Raw genomic sequence first — 15,989 nt, forward strand, 5'->3', positions numbered from 1 at the left:
TCCATGATCATATAGACAATTCGCTAATAAAAAGGAGCTTGCTCGATGTCTGCTTCTAAACCAGTGTGTGTTTAGCTGTCAATTAAGACAAACCTTGGGTTTAATTGTCTTTTTCCCTTATATAATTTTTATGTGCCAAGTCTCACGGGGGAATTTATTAGTTGGCCATGAATATATTTTAGTGGCGAACTAACGGCTGGGTTAGGCCGGAATTTTCTTTATGCAGATGCATATATTCAATTAATATGCTAATGCGTCGATTTTTAATTAAAGAGGGATGACTCTTAGTTAGTTTACGGGCTTTAGGCAAAGCAGCCTTGTTTGCCGACGCGATATCAAAAAAAAAAAAAGGTGAAAAAGTAGAAAATTTCACTAATACTACTTAATTTTTATAATTTTTTTTATGGAAGAACAAAGTTTTTATTTAATTTTCAAGTATGTTTGCATTTCAACACTTTGTTCTTCTTTTTTTTAGCTGGAGTTAGATATTTGTTCTATAAAATATTAAATTATATAATCATTAAATAAATTGAAATCAGGGTTAAAATGTTAGTAGTGATTTAACTTATTAAAAAAAAGGTGATGGTTTGGTCTAATAAAAACAAAGTCAATATTATAACATTGTCAATAGTAATAGGAAGTTACAAAATGATATAGTAACAATTAATAACATTTTTGTAATCTGATGGTTTATTTTCTTGATAGTCATACGTATTCTTTTTCTTTTCATTAGATCAAATTATTCAAATATATCACATTCTCTATCAACACAATAAAAAAGAATTTTATAAACAAATTTTAAATATACAGTTTTAATCATCTATGTTATAAGCATATTTATTGCACTGTTGTCATTTTTTTATTAAATATATGTACGTTATTAAAAATTTAGTGTCGCATTGCTTGATATAGATATTATTTTATTCACATAGATATTTACCATAAATTTATAAATTAATACAGGGTAATAAAAAGTTTTAAGTCCGCTTCCCATGTGTTTTATCTATAAAGTCATGTAAATTCGAAGTAATAATAGAAAGGAATGTTGGTGTCTTATAGATAAGGTTTATCATCTTCATCCAAATTTCTTAATAAAAGGAAAAAAAAATTACCACATAACCCATGTTACTTATTATCATTTATTTCATTGATTTTTTTTTTCGTCGCCATTCATTAACCCCTCATGCGAAGCATTGGTGATGTTTATGGTCATGTGAATTCATTGTAACTGAAAATAAAAGTCCATATAAAAATGAGCTATCCGAACTAGAGACATTGATTCTAATACTATTACTAAAATTGTTTTAACCCACGCTGGGTAAGGGCCTAAGCAATAAAATTAAGAACAAGTATTAACAAAACACTTGAATTTAAGTGGTATTTACTAGTTAGCTAAAAAGAAAATTGGACGAAAAAGATTTTTAATTACAAATGCATATGTATGGAAGCAGTTCCGGAGGGCAGGTCATTTAATTTGAAATTGCACACCTTGTATTGTGCAACTGCACATTCATATCAAACTCCAATTAGGGAGCTGGGGCTCCACAGCTTAGTTTCTGCCAATGAAAACTTGACATGTGCCCAATCGCATACTATAAAATGTGCAACTTCATGCACCTAATCACACTTCAATAGTGTTCTGATGCAGGAAAAATTATACAAATAATGAAACTCTACTGCAAAAGTAAACGAAAAAGACACTGAACGACGTCCAAACTCGGAAATCTTTTCAAGGTGGTGAAATCCCGGCTGTCATGTTGGCTTTACTGTGTCTTTCAGACAAGCAAAGACACGTATACTTTTTAACAGGACTTGGATCGGATTATACTATGTTGCATGGGGATTTTAATAGAGCCAGAGAGAGTATATTTGCATGATTTTACGTCGCATTTTCTACTGATTTACTAGATTCCATGGGATATTTGCGAGTTTCCTATGTGTTATTTGATGGCTTTATCCAAAATCGAGGTCCCACTATTTCACATCCAAACCCGTCTGAATAATTTTAAAATAATAATAATAGACATCCCAAATTTTATTTAAGATGATGTTTATGTATTAAGTGGTTAATATATAATTTTTTTTGTAAGTAAACTAATTATATTATCTTATCATCCACTTGATGAATACTATATTATTTAAGATGAAACTTTGAGATTTTTAGCACTAAATTCTAATATGAAAACAATTTTCACAACTGATTTGAAAGTGTAATTAAAATGGCCAAATTTTAGAACCGTTGGTTCAAATTGAGAACGTACGCATTTTAAGCCATAATTATGAGTCAACATTCTTTGTTTTATCAACATGGTATAATGGATTTTTGTTTCCATGATTTATATATAATAAGAAACATAAAACTTGCATTCCAAATAAAATAAATATAAATTTAAGGGGGCCAAAATTTATTTACATAGAATTGAGCTAAACTTCAGTCAAATCTCTGATCTTTCCTTAATCTGTATTTCTGTGGGGCTAGTGCTTAAGCTTCGGTTTGCCCCAGTCGAATCTGTTTTACTGTGGAAGTGAAATAAATCCCAAGTTATAATCTCAATATTTTTATTTTGGACAAGTTTTGATAAGGTGTGTATCAGAAAACCAATTTCATAATTTGTAAAATTAACTATTACTTCATTCCACCGTTTAATAAATTAATGTAGAAAAGAATTTATTTTCCATAAAAGCTCGAACTCTTGCTGTCCAAGATGAAGTGAAGAGTAATTTATCACCCGACCCACGTTACGGCCCCTATCTGATACATGAAAAAGACGAATTGCCATGTCCCGTAGATTCAAATTCTCTCTTAGGTCTATATATAATTGCGGACGGGAGACTTAACCGTCGAACTTAGAATTTTCAAATTAAAACAGGTAATATTTATTGTACGTGGAATTGGATGGAAATTTTATTTTAAACGTATGTGTTACCGGCTACTATCATAATATTAATTATTTTCTAATAACACGTACGTATCAACAAATTATACGTCTAAATGGATCGCAGACGAATGCAAAACCAACAAAGTAAAGCCAAAGGGAAGCTTTTTACGTGAAATTTAATTTGGTCATTTGGTTGCTTGCTGTCAATTATCTTAAATTATGTCCACATCTGCATGGTCATGCTGTGCGCAATATATATAAATGCCCTAACAGTGTTCTCACATAGTTACAAGTAATCTTGATCGATATCATCGCGTTTCTTGATTCCCTCATCTCGATCACTTCGATTTTCATTGCCTTGGGGACGAAGAAATCAAGGCCCCTCTGAGCTAACTCTTTCAGCATGGAGAGAGAGCATAACCCAGCTGCAAGTTTCCAATTTCCTCCTGGTTTCCGGTTCCATCCTTCTGATCAAGAGCTCATTGTTTATTACTTGCAAAACAAAGTTACTTCGCGCCCGCTACCAGCTTCATTGATTGCTGAAGTTGATCTTTATAAGTATAATCCATGGGAGTTGCCAAGTCTGTTATTCACCTCGTCCTGACACCAAAAGTTTCAGTTGACATGCTAATTGATCTTAATTACTTCTTTCTTAGATAATGAACTAATTCTGTTACCGTGTTTTGTATGTGAACAGAGCAGGCTTTGTTTGGTGAAGATGAATGGTTTTTCTTCAGTCCAAGAGACAGGAAGTACCCGAATGGAGAAAGGCCAAACCGAGCCGCAGGTTCAGGTTACTGGAAAGCCACTGGAACTGATAAACCTATTCTGAGTTCTGTTGGATCGGAGAACCTTGGAGTCAAGAAAGCTCTAGTGTTTTACACCGGCCGGCCACCGAGAGGAGCCAAGACAGACTGGATGATGAATGAGTATAGACTGGCTGATACCAGGATTAAGCCCTCAAAGTCAAAAGGGTCCATGAGAGTAAGTGGGTATCACTGGTATATGCTATATAACAGTGACTACCAATCATCTTTTTTTTTGTTTCCTTCTTTTTTGCAGTCTGTATTTGAAACTCTAGGGTTTTGCGATGACGCCAATAATATGCATTTTAGGGTTCAACTTTGCTGCATGTTATTTTTTAGGCTATCACACGCCCGAATTTCATACTCAAATCAGAAATTAACTAAGTTTTCATTCAGCTCTTACTCTTAAGGGTCATCTTAGAGATTCGATAATTAACCTTGTGTTTCCATGACAAGAGAGCCTAACCAACTTGGATTTTGCTCAAATAGACTCAAAACACCTTTTAGTTGATTAGTTATGTTTGGAACCTAGGTGTTGACTTTAGAAAGCGAAGCAACAAAATTGCTGAAGCTTTTTTCCTTATAATAGTTTAGTCTTTAGGGGAGACTGGGATACACCCTAAAAGCTTGTGAACCAACACTACCTCAAATTTCAAGGCTAGCAGGCAATAGTACCCTAGTACATATACCGTGTTACCGCACTCATCTACTTTTCTGTATATGTCCTCAATGTCACTTCTAAAAAGCCGTGAATTAATTAGTCACCTTTGATTTTAGCTTCCAAAATATTGACAGCCCAAGCACGTAGCAAAGCATTGCGTCGAGAATTTATATTTTTCAATATACTCTTCTCTGTTTTATTCTATCCTCAATCCCTCCACAGTCTATAAACATTCTCTTGAATCTTCTAAAACTTAGTACTTTGTCTCCAACTCTCAGTAACTGAAAGCAAAAGGATAGAAACAAATAAACTATAATGAAAATCAACACATTTTCCTTTGAGTTCCGACATTCTGATATGTAATGAAGAAAATTCCAAAATATTTGGGAACAGGGTTACGAGCCACTAGGATATGAACCATTTTACGATATCTGAAGTATTCTATTCTCTTGTGCAGAAAAGGGGACCTTAATTTTGAATAGATATTGTCCTTTAGTGGGGCACGAGTATTAGAAGCACTAAAGTAATTAAAGTAACACAAAGTTCTTACTTCAAATTGGTCAATGAAGAATAAAATTTATTAATTTAATTGTGCCAATTCTGTCCGACTCTGTTTTGAGTTCCTACATTAACTTTCATACCAACTTTTATCAATCATAACGTGATTGAGTGCATTAAAAAACATTTTCACTTGTTCTCACAGTTGGATGACTGGGTACTGTGCCGGGTTCGACATAAAAGCAACATGCCAAAGAGCGCATGGGAAATTCACGGCACTCAAAGGGCAGAATTTGTGAATTACTCACCAAGGACTGAGATGGCTCGGCCTGCATATGTAAACCATAACGATGACATGATCAGAGATTGTCTAACGAAAGACTGCAGACTATTAGCTTCTATACTTGCCGGTCAAACTCTCCCTCCTATTCAAACAGTTTCAAGTCTAAGCTGTCAGGGAAGCAACAATGGCAACAGTTCTACTCCGGCCTATGAGGAATGTGCTCCTAGCGGAGTGAATTCCCCACTAACTGTTTCTTCTAAGGATACTCTTTTCAACCCATTGAAGAGGAAGCCTAGTGAGGAAAACTGGTGTGAGAACCTGCTTCCATTCAACAAGAAATCAATTTGTGACAACAAGGATCTGGATTTTCCACTTAGCAAAGCACTGCCTAACCATGGTATAGACTACTACAGTCAGTGTCAAGAAGGCATCTACAATAATCCTTCAGATACCCTCATTGATTTCCCGGAGCTTAACGAATTGGCTTTCACTGGCAAATATTTGCAATAATGAACCCTTAAGTGAAGACCAATAGTCAGACTGTACAGCATAAAATGTAGATAAGTTATGACCCTGGTATCGGGGCATGAGTGTGACTTAGCGGTTCATATTAATAATCTAGATTGTAATTCATTGTCTGTAAAAGCAAGGAGTATTTAAGTACCTGTTTATTGAACTTCCCAACTTGCAACATCTATAATGTGAAAAATATTATGGTTACACATAAATTGATCATGCATAAAATCGGAAGGAAACTCGAAGAAGCATCTATTATGCAATAACATACAGGGTTAATAAAACAATGTTGACAAATGAAAAACTGTAAAATATTACAATATCACATTTTGACCTTTTTTATTGCTGAGCACTTTGTTATGTGTGGGAGAAACGATGAACTAATAGATTATTAAATAGTCAATCCAGTTAGGCGCCATATTCAAACCAGCTTCCGGAGGCCAATCCACAATTAATCCCAGGGGCTCTTAGGGTTGGTGTATTCTTTTCTATTCCGTAGTTTTGTCCCAAGTAAAGAGCAGAAAATGGTGAAAATCAAACCAAAACAAATCCTCAAACAAATAAACAATATAACAACATGCTGATACTGGTGGCTGAATAAGAAGCCTCTCAAATCAATTTTTCAGTGCTCTGCAATAAAAAGAAAATATGTCATTAGATTTTTTTTTTGGGGGGGGGGGGGGGGGGGCGGGGCGGGAAGGGGGAGGAAACACAGTTTATGAATAGAGAATCAGCGTCTATACTCTAAAGTGAGTACTTTCGGGAGATATGACAACATATTATTTCAACCTAGTTGAGTTTTCTGATACTACAGCAGGAAGAACTTAGTCTTCCTGAATGACTTGCATTAATTTAGGAGAGCATAGACTACCATCTCTCCACCATGACATCAATGACTCAGGATTCATTCCACACAAGATGCAACATTCACCAATTTTCAAAGAATTCAGGAATATGATGCTGGCGAAAGCCTAAACTAGGACAACAAGAAAGATTAGACGCTAATGTCACTAAGTCAGTAATTTCCTATAGCGTACAATTGTGTACTAAAAAGTGAATTTTGGTACCCTTGTACCACATGAAGTGAAGAATTTGCAAACGCTATAGGACCAGAAAGATCTCAGCATCGAATCATAGGAATGGCCCACACATGCAGCGCAAATATTTCTGTAACTAATAAGTCAGTGACAGGAAACTCAATGGGGCTGCAAAACAACTGACAAATACAGCTTTCTTACATATGAGAGAGAGAGACTCCCAAGAAAATTTCCCAACAAGAAATTGAATCGAAACTTTATATTGCTCATCTGTCTATGAAGATAGAACAATTATTTAACTTAAGGATAAATTTCGAATTATCCTTGATGAAATGACAATCTTCAAAATACCCTCAAATTATTGTATAAACCTCCTCCTATTTTTGTTAAGAAGATGAAAAATTTTCATTAATGCACCCCCACTTTTTCCTTTTATTAAATAAAAATAGGTGAAGTTAACAATAATTTAGCGGTATTTTGAAGATTTTCATTTTTCCAGAGGGTAACCCGAAATTAATCCTTAATGCAAATTTCTGAGCAAACAATATTTCAAGCTACTGATGCCATGGCTATAGTTCATTTAGGATATTGCTAGCCAATACAAGATGGGCCATGTTATGCTAGTCACACAATCATGTTCAAGTAAGAAACGAGAAATGAAAGACCATTAATGAGAGAACACAACAAAAGCTAAGCACCAACATTGAATCATGGACAAAAGGAGAAGATTAAGAACTTACTGGTATAAATATGAGGCAATTCCCAAAATTACGCAAAGCAAAATGATGTCAATGCAGAAGTTTCTGCTGGACCTCACCTGGAATAAAAGTGAGAAAGCCATCTGTTGGAACCAAGCCAATCTCTCCGCATAACGGGCAATTAATCATGGAACACTGAACAATAAAAAATTCAAATAAAATCATCCATTCTGGTTAATTACCTTTAAAAGAGTTTCCTTGAGTCTCACATTGTTGTTTTTCAGGTCAGAAGTTGCTTTGTCCACCTGCAGAGGCACCAAATTAGAATGCAGTGATGCATATAAAGACTCTTTTCACATCATTAATTCTGTTTGTGCGTCTGATAAAGAAGAAATATGCTGAGCATAGCAACAAACTTCTAACCTTTGTATCAATTTCATCAATTAATGGAACTTGCCTATCCAATTCCTGAACATGCCAAATAAATTATCAATATGTGCTTTTGTCTGAGAGGATCATGAACTAAATTCTATGAAAAATAACCAACCTCATTCATATCAAGTGCCAAATTTTTCAGTGTATCCAATCCCTCTGAAATAACATCAAGTCCTTGGTCCTGTGCAAATGTCATTGAACCAAATGTGAAGGTATCGGCATGTGGATAGAGCAGTATCCTTATGAAATCAACTGCCTCATTTGTTTACATTTCAAAAATAAAAGGTACTGTATTGATTAAGAATGTTACATGCCTGTTTCATTTTCCTCATTTCACATTCTTGCCTAAACTGACTTGATTCTTCACTTTGCTGAAAAAAATCATCACCAATGTTCCCGTCTGATGGTTTGTCTCCAAACAATCAAGCCTAATTACCCAAATTCAATTGAAAAACTGTGATTCAAGAAAAAGCAAGAACAATGATAAACACCTGAGTCAAATTTGATATTTTTATTAGATGCTGAAGTTGCCCATCCTCCATTTGCTTTAGTAGCATTCGTGTTCCCATCCGGTATTGCTTCAATCCTCTCTGATAGTCCAAGGACCAAATCGTGACGAGTTTCTTGTTCTTCCTTAGAAAGTCCCTTAACCTGTGAATATAGCAATAGTATTATGACTTCCAAGTCCTGGAAAATCCTGCATTACTTTCATAATTGATCCAGAGGGATAGTTTCGACAGACGGTGCTAGTCAATGTAAGAACTTTGGGAATTTCCATTTGATAATTAAAGTTTCTACCTAAAGTCAATCCCACATCCATAAAAAACAAATGACCTAAGAACACATGCACATTCATACGCTTAAAGAAGCATAATGTAGCAAAACTTCCCCTTTAAAAACTGTAATTGATAGAAAATTCAAAATAATTCTCCAATTTGCAAGTGTAGAACTTCATCAACTCTCCTCCCAACTCTGTACTTTTTTACCTTTTTCAAGATAGACCTTTTTTTCTTTTCAAAAAAAAAAAAAAAAAAGATAGACTTTTTTTTCCCAGTAAACTCCAATACCATATGTCAAGTTGGGGATGTTAGTTTTTATTTTATTTTTATTTATAATTTCTCATGGAAATGGGATTTATAAACTAGACTCAGGAAAGATATCTAGAAAACTCAAGTAGCAAACAAGGCTCCATTGGTGTCCTATGCTTGATCCCAAAACCTATGTGTGCTTCTTTTTGTAATTTTCATCTAATCTTGGAGAGTCTTGTAGTTTTTCTTAGTGAATCTTCATAAATACTATCTACTATGGTTTCTTATTTATCATTGTTAATTTTTTTTACCTTCTCATTTGACTTTGTATAGTAGAAAGCAAACTTTTGTCATTTGCACCCAATCGTTCAGAGTCAGACACAATAACAGCTGGACCAAAGCACTCCAGTTTATCCGACACCAATCAAGTTCCGAACTGCAGGCCGACTAATCGATAAGCTTCTTTTAGGAGCTAACACCAACACAATTAACTAATTTAAAAGGCAAACCTATGTAAAAGAGAATAACACCCATCATAAAAAAGCAACTTGAGAGCTAAACTACAATACGGTAGAATCCAATTATATGGCATTTAGATCACCTGTGCCGTTATTATCTCAACATCATGAATCCTCAAAGGCTTATAAAAGGAAAATGTCACTCTCTACTTAATGCTGACAAATGGTACCATCTAATTTTGACCTCTAACTCTAAAATGTAGTAAATAATCTGATCCTGGATTCACAAATCTGAAATTTTAAAAATAGCACCGGCGTGTAGTTCAGAAAAGTAATAAATGAAACAATGACTAACCATACAATTATGGAACAAAATTACCTTCTTGCGCGCCAATTTTTGCAGTTTAGGAACTTCCTCCAGCAGTCGGGCCTTGGTCCGACGAACCTCTGCCTTCATTGCAACCGCAGCCGCCCTGTTGGTCTCCATTGATGCTGTTTCAGCTTTCTGCAAAACTTAAATGAATTTGTAGAAAATCACGTAAGTAGAAGCAAATTCAAAGAGTAATGCCAGAGCATTTTTAAAATTGAAAATCTATTAAAACAAAATAATCCACATAAAATTCATTTTATCGGACATTTTGTCATTGATATTCAAGCAAAGATAAAAATTGAAGGGAAAAAAGGAGAGCTTCCTGACAAGGAGAGCTTTGTCGATTTCGGATTCGACGGTAGCGTAGAAGCGAGCGAAGGCGTCGTCTCCATGAGCATTGAGGTCACGCTGTTTCTCGATATCATACTTGTCGTATTTCTTGCAAATGTCGTCGAGTCTGAAGAGAATATCGATCACGGTCATCTTGCACCAATGAGAGACAGAGAGACAAATTTGATCTCGATTCTCTCTCTTTCTCTCCGATTTTCGCCATTTCTGTTTTACTCTCTCTTCTCATCACTTTCTATTTTGGGAAGTCCAAAAACGAGTCGTTGAGCGCGGAGTGCGTTTTGTGAAGAAAGATGATGATCACAGCGTGGGCCATTTTACCGGTTTCTGTTTTTGGCGGGTTTACAAATTTCTGTATCCTTCGCGTCCGTTATTTTAGATCATCGGCAAATTAATTTTATCTTTTAAATATTTATTTATTTATTTTTATGGTAAAAAAAAGTGAAAAATATATTATTTTTAAAAGACTCTTTATATAAAAATAAGTTGATATTATTTTAATTAAATAAATATTTTTTAAAGAAAAAATAAATAGTAATTAAAACACTTCTCTCTCTTTCTAATAAAAAATAATAAAATATAAATTAAAGAGAGAGAAAACAACTCTATAAAATTAAAAAAAAATAATCATTTCTTATTTTAAAAAATCTTAATTGAAGTGTTTTTTAAAGTCTTAAATGTCGATGTAGCTCTTCAAATAAATAATAAAATCTTATTTGAAAAACTTTTTCAAGATGCACTTATTTCTTTTATTTTTTAAAAACTTTTATAAATTTTCTTTTAAATCAAGATAAGAATAATAATCTCAATCTCAATTTGAAAATTTTTTTCTTTAGTTTCTCGGCAATCAAATACTGAGTAATGCTTTTGAACAATCATAATTAATGATGACAATTTGAGTGAGTGGATTAACAATCATAAATTTGGTTAAATTGTCCATGTCTAACGAACCGTTTGATTCTCATATCTTTTCACATCATGAAAACGCACGGTACTGCATTAGATAATTTAACCAAATTTATCAATTATCACTTTGGTATTTCTTCAACGAATGGGTAAAAAGCCGCATCAAACTTTGATTTGATAGCGGCAGAATTTGATCGAATCCATTATGAATTACACAATCTGACAATTTGACAATTTCATTAAAAATTAAAAATGGCTTAAAAAAATCATAGTCTCGCATTTTGTTAAGAGCATTAATATCCTGAAAATTGCTTTTATAATTGCACCAACAAGAGCTGCGGCTACGCTTCATATTGTAATGAATGGAGAAGAAGCGACGACACAGCGGTGTACAACTTTGGGTGCGTAAAATTCCTCAGATAAATCGTATGAAACAAAAGAGGAAAAAAGGAAGAAGAAAGAATAACAGAAAGAAGTAAAAACAAATGGAAGCAACTAATATAAGCATAATAGACGAGATCAAAAATGCTGGGGAGACGGCTACAATCACCCGCTTGTTTCTAACATGTTTCATCACTAGAATAATGAAGAATCTGCCATTTCACATCATCCTTCTAAGGAAATAAGGAGAAACAACTGGAGACTTGTGTATGGAACAATGTAATTTGTGAAAAGTACAGAACATGGTAGAAATGGGATCTCGAGGTTTCCTTTTACCCAAGGAGATGGTAAATGGCCAACGTTGGATGATGTTGAAAACAAAACAAATTTAACTTGGACCTGATGAATTCAACTTGAAAACGAAGAACCTGCAAAACTTTCTCAAGTTTTTAATCATACAATTGCACTTTTAAAAACTAATTTCCTAACTGCGGTGCCCTTAAACTTCACTGTTGAATCAAAATCAAGTTGTAACCTATTGTAAAGCTACATTGGGAACTTTACACGCATTCTACAGCATGAGAATCTCACATGAATTACAACATTGGCTTCTTGCTCATCAAAGGCTCTGGCCCTTATAATATAAAACCAAAAGAGCAGTCTAATGATGGACAGTTTGCATCAGTGCACAGGCTTGTCCCCAAAGTGTTATCCTCTCTTCCCAAGAAAGAGGGAAAGGAACACGGCGTTCAATATGAAAAGGCCAGGTACTTACTCTCAATTTAATATCTATCCGCCTTCAATTGGAAACTTGACATGCATTCTACAGCATGAGAATCTCAAAATTGGAGCAATTGCTGCCGTAAGGTGGAAAAGATGAAATGTTTAAGCATCCATCTTCCACAGTAACCCACAACAATTTCAAGCACCAACATATATGGCTACCAAGACATTTTGGCATTAGCTCTGCTCTCCCAATAAAACAGTTTCCCTCTAACCCATCGATTATTGAGTGTCATGATCAAAAAATTATCAAAATGAAATATAGGAGTCAAACAGTCGCTGAACTCTAATGCAACTACAAATACTCATTGGATTCTAATGCAACTTCACCACAAGGTTAAGCAGCTCACACCAGCACTACAGTGGAATCAGGGCAAAAGCACACAGACTAAGGGTTAATCACTCACACCCAGGTAAAACAGACAGATGAAGATATACAAGTTAATAGTTCCAAAATTTTCTTTCTAAATCATCGCCAAAGAAATCAGCGATTTGACTCCCCATGTCAGAATCTAAACACAGACCAGTGTCCGTATTTGATATCATTTCCATGGATAAACATTACATAAACCGACAAACAAAAGAAGATACTTCCTGACCAGTAAAAAACTCAAATCTTAGAAGCAACACGGACTCATTACAATCCAACAAAAAACCCTCTTGTTGGTTCACAATTTATTAGAGTAAATATACTAATCTTTATGTTATACCCCCTAATTGGTACCTCATTGCATTAATTATAACACAAAAAATTAAAATTTTTTAAAAAAGTAATAATAATCCAATCAAAACAACTAGATCAATGATTAACAAATAAACGCAATTAAAGCACCAAAGGCTCATCCACTACCTCAACGTCAAGTCAAAACCAGCAAAGTCCAAATTTTTAGCCATCATTTACAAAGAGAAAAAAAAAACCAAAAAAAGAACAAAAATCTAAATATAAAATAAGCCAGAGCAAACTAAAGTTACCATCAACAATCGTGATTCTCTCGGTTAGTTAGCGGATTTGTGACGGTAGAGCTTCCCGAAGACGTGAAGAGCGGTAACGAACCCGATAAAGCAGAGGCTCATGAGGAGGACGACGGTGGGCGAGATCTTCAGCCCGGGAGCATCATCAGTGTAGAATCGGAGCATGTTTGTGCTAGCTCCGGCGCCGCCGACCGAGCCTGAGCCGTTGCCGGATGATCCAGTGACGCGGCGGCGGCGCATCCCCGCTGTGGCGGCTGCTGAGCCTCGGGGAGCCACGACGCCGGGTCGCGAGGTGGCGGAGGAGGTGGAGGATTGCGACGAGCCTCGGGCCATGTTGTTTGTTGTGAGAGTGGGTAAGGAATTCAAGGAGAATTTTTATTATTACTATGCTTTTGTTGACTGTTGAGAAGCGACACAGAGAAGAGTGAAGAGAGGTTTGGGGTCAAAGCGTTAATAAGAGGAGTTGAGGGGTCTGTTTCAGGCGGGGATTATGAGGGTTGTTAGGGAGTAGTTAAAGACGAACCGGAAAATCGGGGTGGTTCGCGCGGTTTTTATTTTTTTATTTTTTTATTACATCGGGTTATTGTTCAGGGGTGCAATTCATATTATATTATATTATATGAGATTAATAATTAATTATTAATGAGATTAGTTTATATTAAAAATTAATTTTTATAACCCAAATTTTTATCACTTACATTTTAAAAAAAAGGAAATTATCTGTTTTTACTGAATCATATAAAACACTGATCAAATGACTGCCTTTACAGAATCCTTTTACCACTCACATTTAAGAAATGAAAAAACTGTCTGCCTTACAGACATATACTACAAAGCTAATAAATGAGTTCACAAATTTAGTGCTTGTCTCGAAGGTGCCCCTCTGTTCATATAATTTTGATTTATCCGTTAGCAAATTATTAACAGATTAAATTTGCGACATTACCCGTTGATACGAGCCATCTTTGGCGACAAAGCCTATGGCAGCAACATCATATTTTTATCATATTTAATCCATTAGGGACACAATTCACAAAAAATATAATCTGAATCATTACTACATAAACAAATATATGAGTTATGTGCCCCTTATCCACGTCAGTAAAGGTCAACAATGAACAACAATTAAAAAAAAAAAAGAAAAAGAAATTCGAACATTAAAAATTTTTATCAACCTCTTTTGGTACTCGTAATGGAAGACAGAGACAACCTCTCTTGATACAGAAGGCAACCAAGTGATGTCGAAACTTGCGCGAAAACTAGCGTTTCTGTTATTTGTTAATTAACAATTACTTAAATTAAGCAAAATTTTTACATAGAAACTGGGGGGGAGCAAATTGATTAAACCCATAAACAAGTCTAGAAGTTAATTAATTAGTTAATTAAAGTCTCTAGAATTCTAGAAGAGGTAGCATAGAGCAGCTGGTTGGCTGGTGGGGAGTGATGATCAGTGGAAACTGGGAGAAGCTGGAAGAGGAGGACCATGTAAAGGTCGAAGACGACGACGGGTGGTCTTGGCGCTGCTTTCACCAGCAGCTGATGCAGATATATCCTTTGGTTCAACACAATGAGCGATTGTCACCGACACCACAAGAATCACACCCAAGCAAAATACAGCATAGCACTGCCGCCCCAGCTTCCCCAACAGTCCCTGCACCGTCTCCATCGTATACATATATACGACTTTTTTTATCTTTCTATTGAAAGTAATATACGTAGTGCTGTAATATGAAATGTTCTGTGAAAGTGTGTATATATACGGAAGAAAATTGGAAAGATAGCAAATGGTTTTGGTGGGTAGAGTGTACAGAGAGAGAGGGGAAACAGGGGGCAGGAATTAATTATTGATTAAAAAAAGGTGGAACAAAACCGGGGGATGAATTAGGATGAGCGAAGGCGGGGGATTGTCGTTTTGTTGCAGAAAAAAACTGACGGAGATAGGGATAATTCTTTCAGCTTCAGATGACAGCAAGGCAGTTTGTGGAGGGCAATGCAAGCAACACTTGGCCGATTCAATTCAAGAAGTGTTTTAATTGCATGCCCTGCTTTCTACCCTTTTCCTATGCGGACTTTTCAAATCTCCGGTTGGCTCAATTTTCGCAGAATCATACGTTGTTATCTTAATTTCCCTTTCTCTTATTGGTTTCCTCACTTCTTTAGGGATTACAATTTCGCTTACTGTCGCATAACTTTCCTCAATTACGGAAACATAAAAATAACGCGATGGCGAGTCGCTGCCCTTTTTGCCCGTTGTGGATACTGGATAAGGATTCAAAGTCTCTAATGGGGTCGATTTTCTTCTCATATTTAGAAATTAGAAAACTCGACTTATTCAAGTGTTCAAAAAAAAAAAAAAATCTTCTTTAGCTAATCATTCCTTATTTTTTAAAATTAAATAGTACAAATCTCTTTAGTGGCAAGATAAAAATCAATGTGAGGTATTTATTATCCAAGTCTTAATTTGAGTCTCATTTAATTTGGTATTCATCTGTTAGATGTATTAACAAACTATAAAATTTATCATTCAAAAAATGAGTGACACGTGATATTGAGACTTATTAAGAAGATAATGACTTATTTCAATCCTAATGTCTAGATTTTTTTTTTTTAGCTACAATGCCAAAATTCTAAACATAACTTTTAAGAAATTGATATGTCGGTATTCTTCATAACAAAGGCAAACTTACAAATAATTAAGATTTTATCACTATTTATAATTCAAAGAGATTCTAATAATTAAAAGGATTAGATGATTCTAGGTTAATTTTGCATTCCAACGACCTCTCAATATTTTACTAATGAATTAAATTATAAAAAAAAAAATTCCAACTCTACTGCTTCGCATTGAAGTTTGTTTGAATATTGTAAAAAGAGCGGCCTCTGTCTACAAAAGTGCAACGCGCTTCACTTAAACTTTTGTTTACGGAGTA

General features: G+C 34.9%; 3 protein-coding genes across 3 annotated transcripts; 1 reads left to right on the top strand and 2 right to left on the bottom strand.

The window, feature by feature from the left end:
- The first annotated feature begins 3,282 nt into the window (after positions 1 to 3,282).
- Positions 3,283 to 5,637, top strand: LOC18034856 (NAC domain-containing protein 68). The gene is made up of 3 exons (XM_006424549.1): positions 3,283 to 3,460; positions 3,577 to 3,863; positions 5,050 to 5,637. The coding sequence occupies exons 1-3, from the start codon at positions 3,283 to 3,285 to the stop codon at positions 5,635 to 5,637; spliced, it is 1,053 nt and encodes a 350-aa protein (XP_006424612.1).
- A 1,779-nt stretch (positions 5,638 to 7,416) lies between these two features.
- LOC18034974 (syntaxin-71) lies at positions 7,417 to 10,181 on the bottom strand. Its single transcript, XM_024179437.1, has 8 exons — positions 9,997 to 10,181; positions 9,679 to 9,804; positions 8,293 to 8,464; positions 8,128 to 8,225; positions 7,926 to 7,994; positions 7,802 to 7,846; positions 7,621 to 7,683; positions 7,417 to 7,497 (listed from the first exon to the last, which is right to left on the bottom strand). Exons 1-8 carry the CDS (start codon positions 10,150 to 10,152, stop codon positions 7,417 to 7,419), a joined length of 810 nt encoding a protein of 269 aa, XP_024035205.1. The 5' UTR covers positions 10,153 to 10,181.
- A 2,812-nt stretch (positions 10,182 to 12,993) lies between these two features.
- On the bottom strand, positions 12,994 to 13,549 carry LOC18035213 (protein transport protein Sec61 subunit beta). Its single transcript, XM_006424551.2, has one exon. It carries the CDS (start codon positions 13,390 to 13,392, stop codon positions 13,084 to 13,086), a length of 309 nt encoding a protein of 102 aa, XP_006424614.1. The 5' UTR covers positions 13,393 to 13,549; the 3' UTR covers positions 12,994 to 13,083.
- Positions 13,550 to 15,989: the final 2,440 nt, after the last annotated feature.

The sequence above is a fragment of the Citrus clementina genome, unplaced genomic scaffold, assembly GCF_000493195.1.
Source record: "Citrus clementina cultivar Clemenules unplaced genomic scaffold, Citrus_clementina_v1.0 scaffold_8, whole genome shotgun sequence".
NCBI lineage: Eukaryota > Viridiplantae > Streptophyta > Magnoliopsida > Sapindales > Rutaceae > Citrus > Citrus x clementina.

Coding starts and splice junctions, on each gene's coding strand:
- LOC18034974 (XM_024179437.1), bottom strand. CDS start 10,152: ATGACCGTGATCGATATTCTCTTCAGACTCGACGACATTTGCAAGAAA. Junction 8,226..8,292: donor TGACTCAGGTGTTTATCATT/GTTCTTGCTTTT, acceptor GATTGTTTGGAG/ACAAACCATCAGACGGGAAC. Junction 7,847..7,925: donor TGGCACTTGATATGAATGAG/GTTGGTTATTTT, acceptor TGGCATGTTCAG/GAATTGGATAGGCAAGTTCC.
- LOC18034856 (XM_006424549.1), top strand. CDS start 3,283: ATGGAGAGAGAGCATAACCCAGCTGCAAGTTTCCAATTTCCTCCTGGT. Junction 3,461..3,576: donor TAATCCATGGGAGTTGCCAA/GTCTGTTATTCA, acceptor GTATGTGAACAG/AGCAGGCTTTGTTTGGTGAA. Junction 3,864..5,049: donor AGTCAAAAGGGTCCATGAGA/GTAAGTGGGTAT, acceptor TTGTTCTCACAG/TTGGATGACTGGGTACTGTG.
- LOC18035213 (XM_006424551.2), bottom strand. CDS start 13,392: ATGGCCCGAGGCTCGTCGCAATCCTCCACCTCCTCCGCCACCTCGCGA.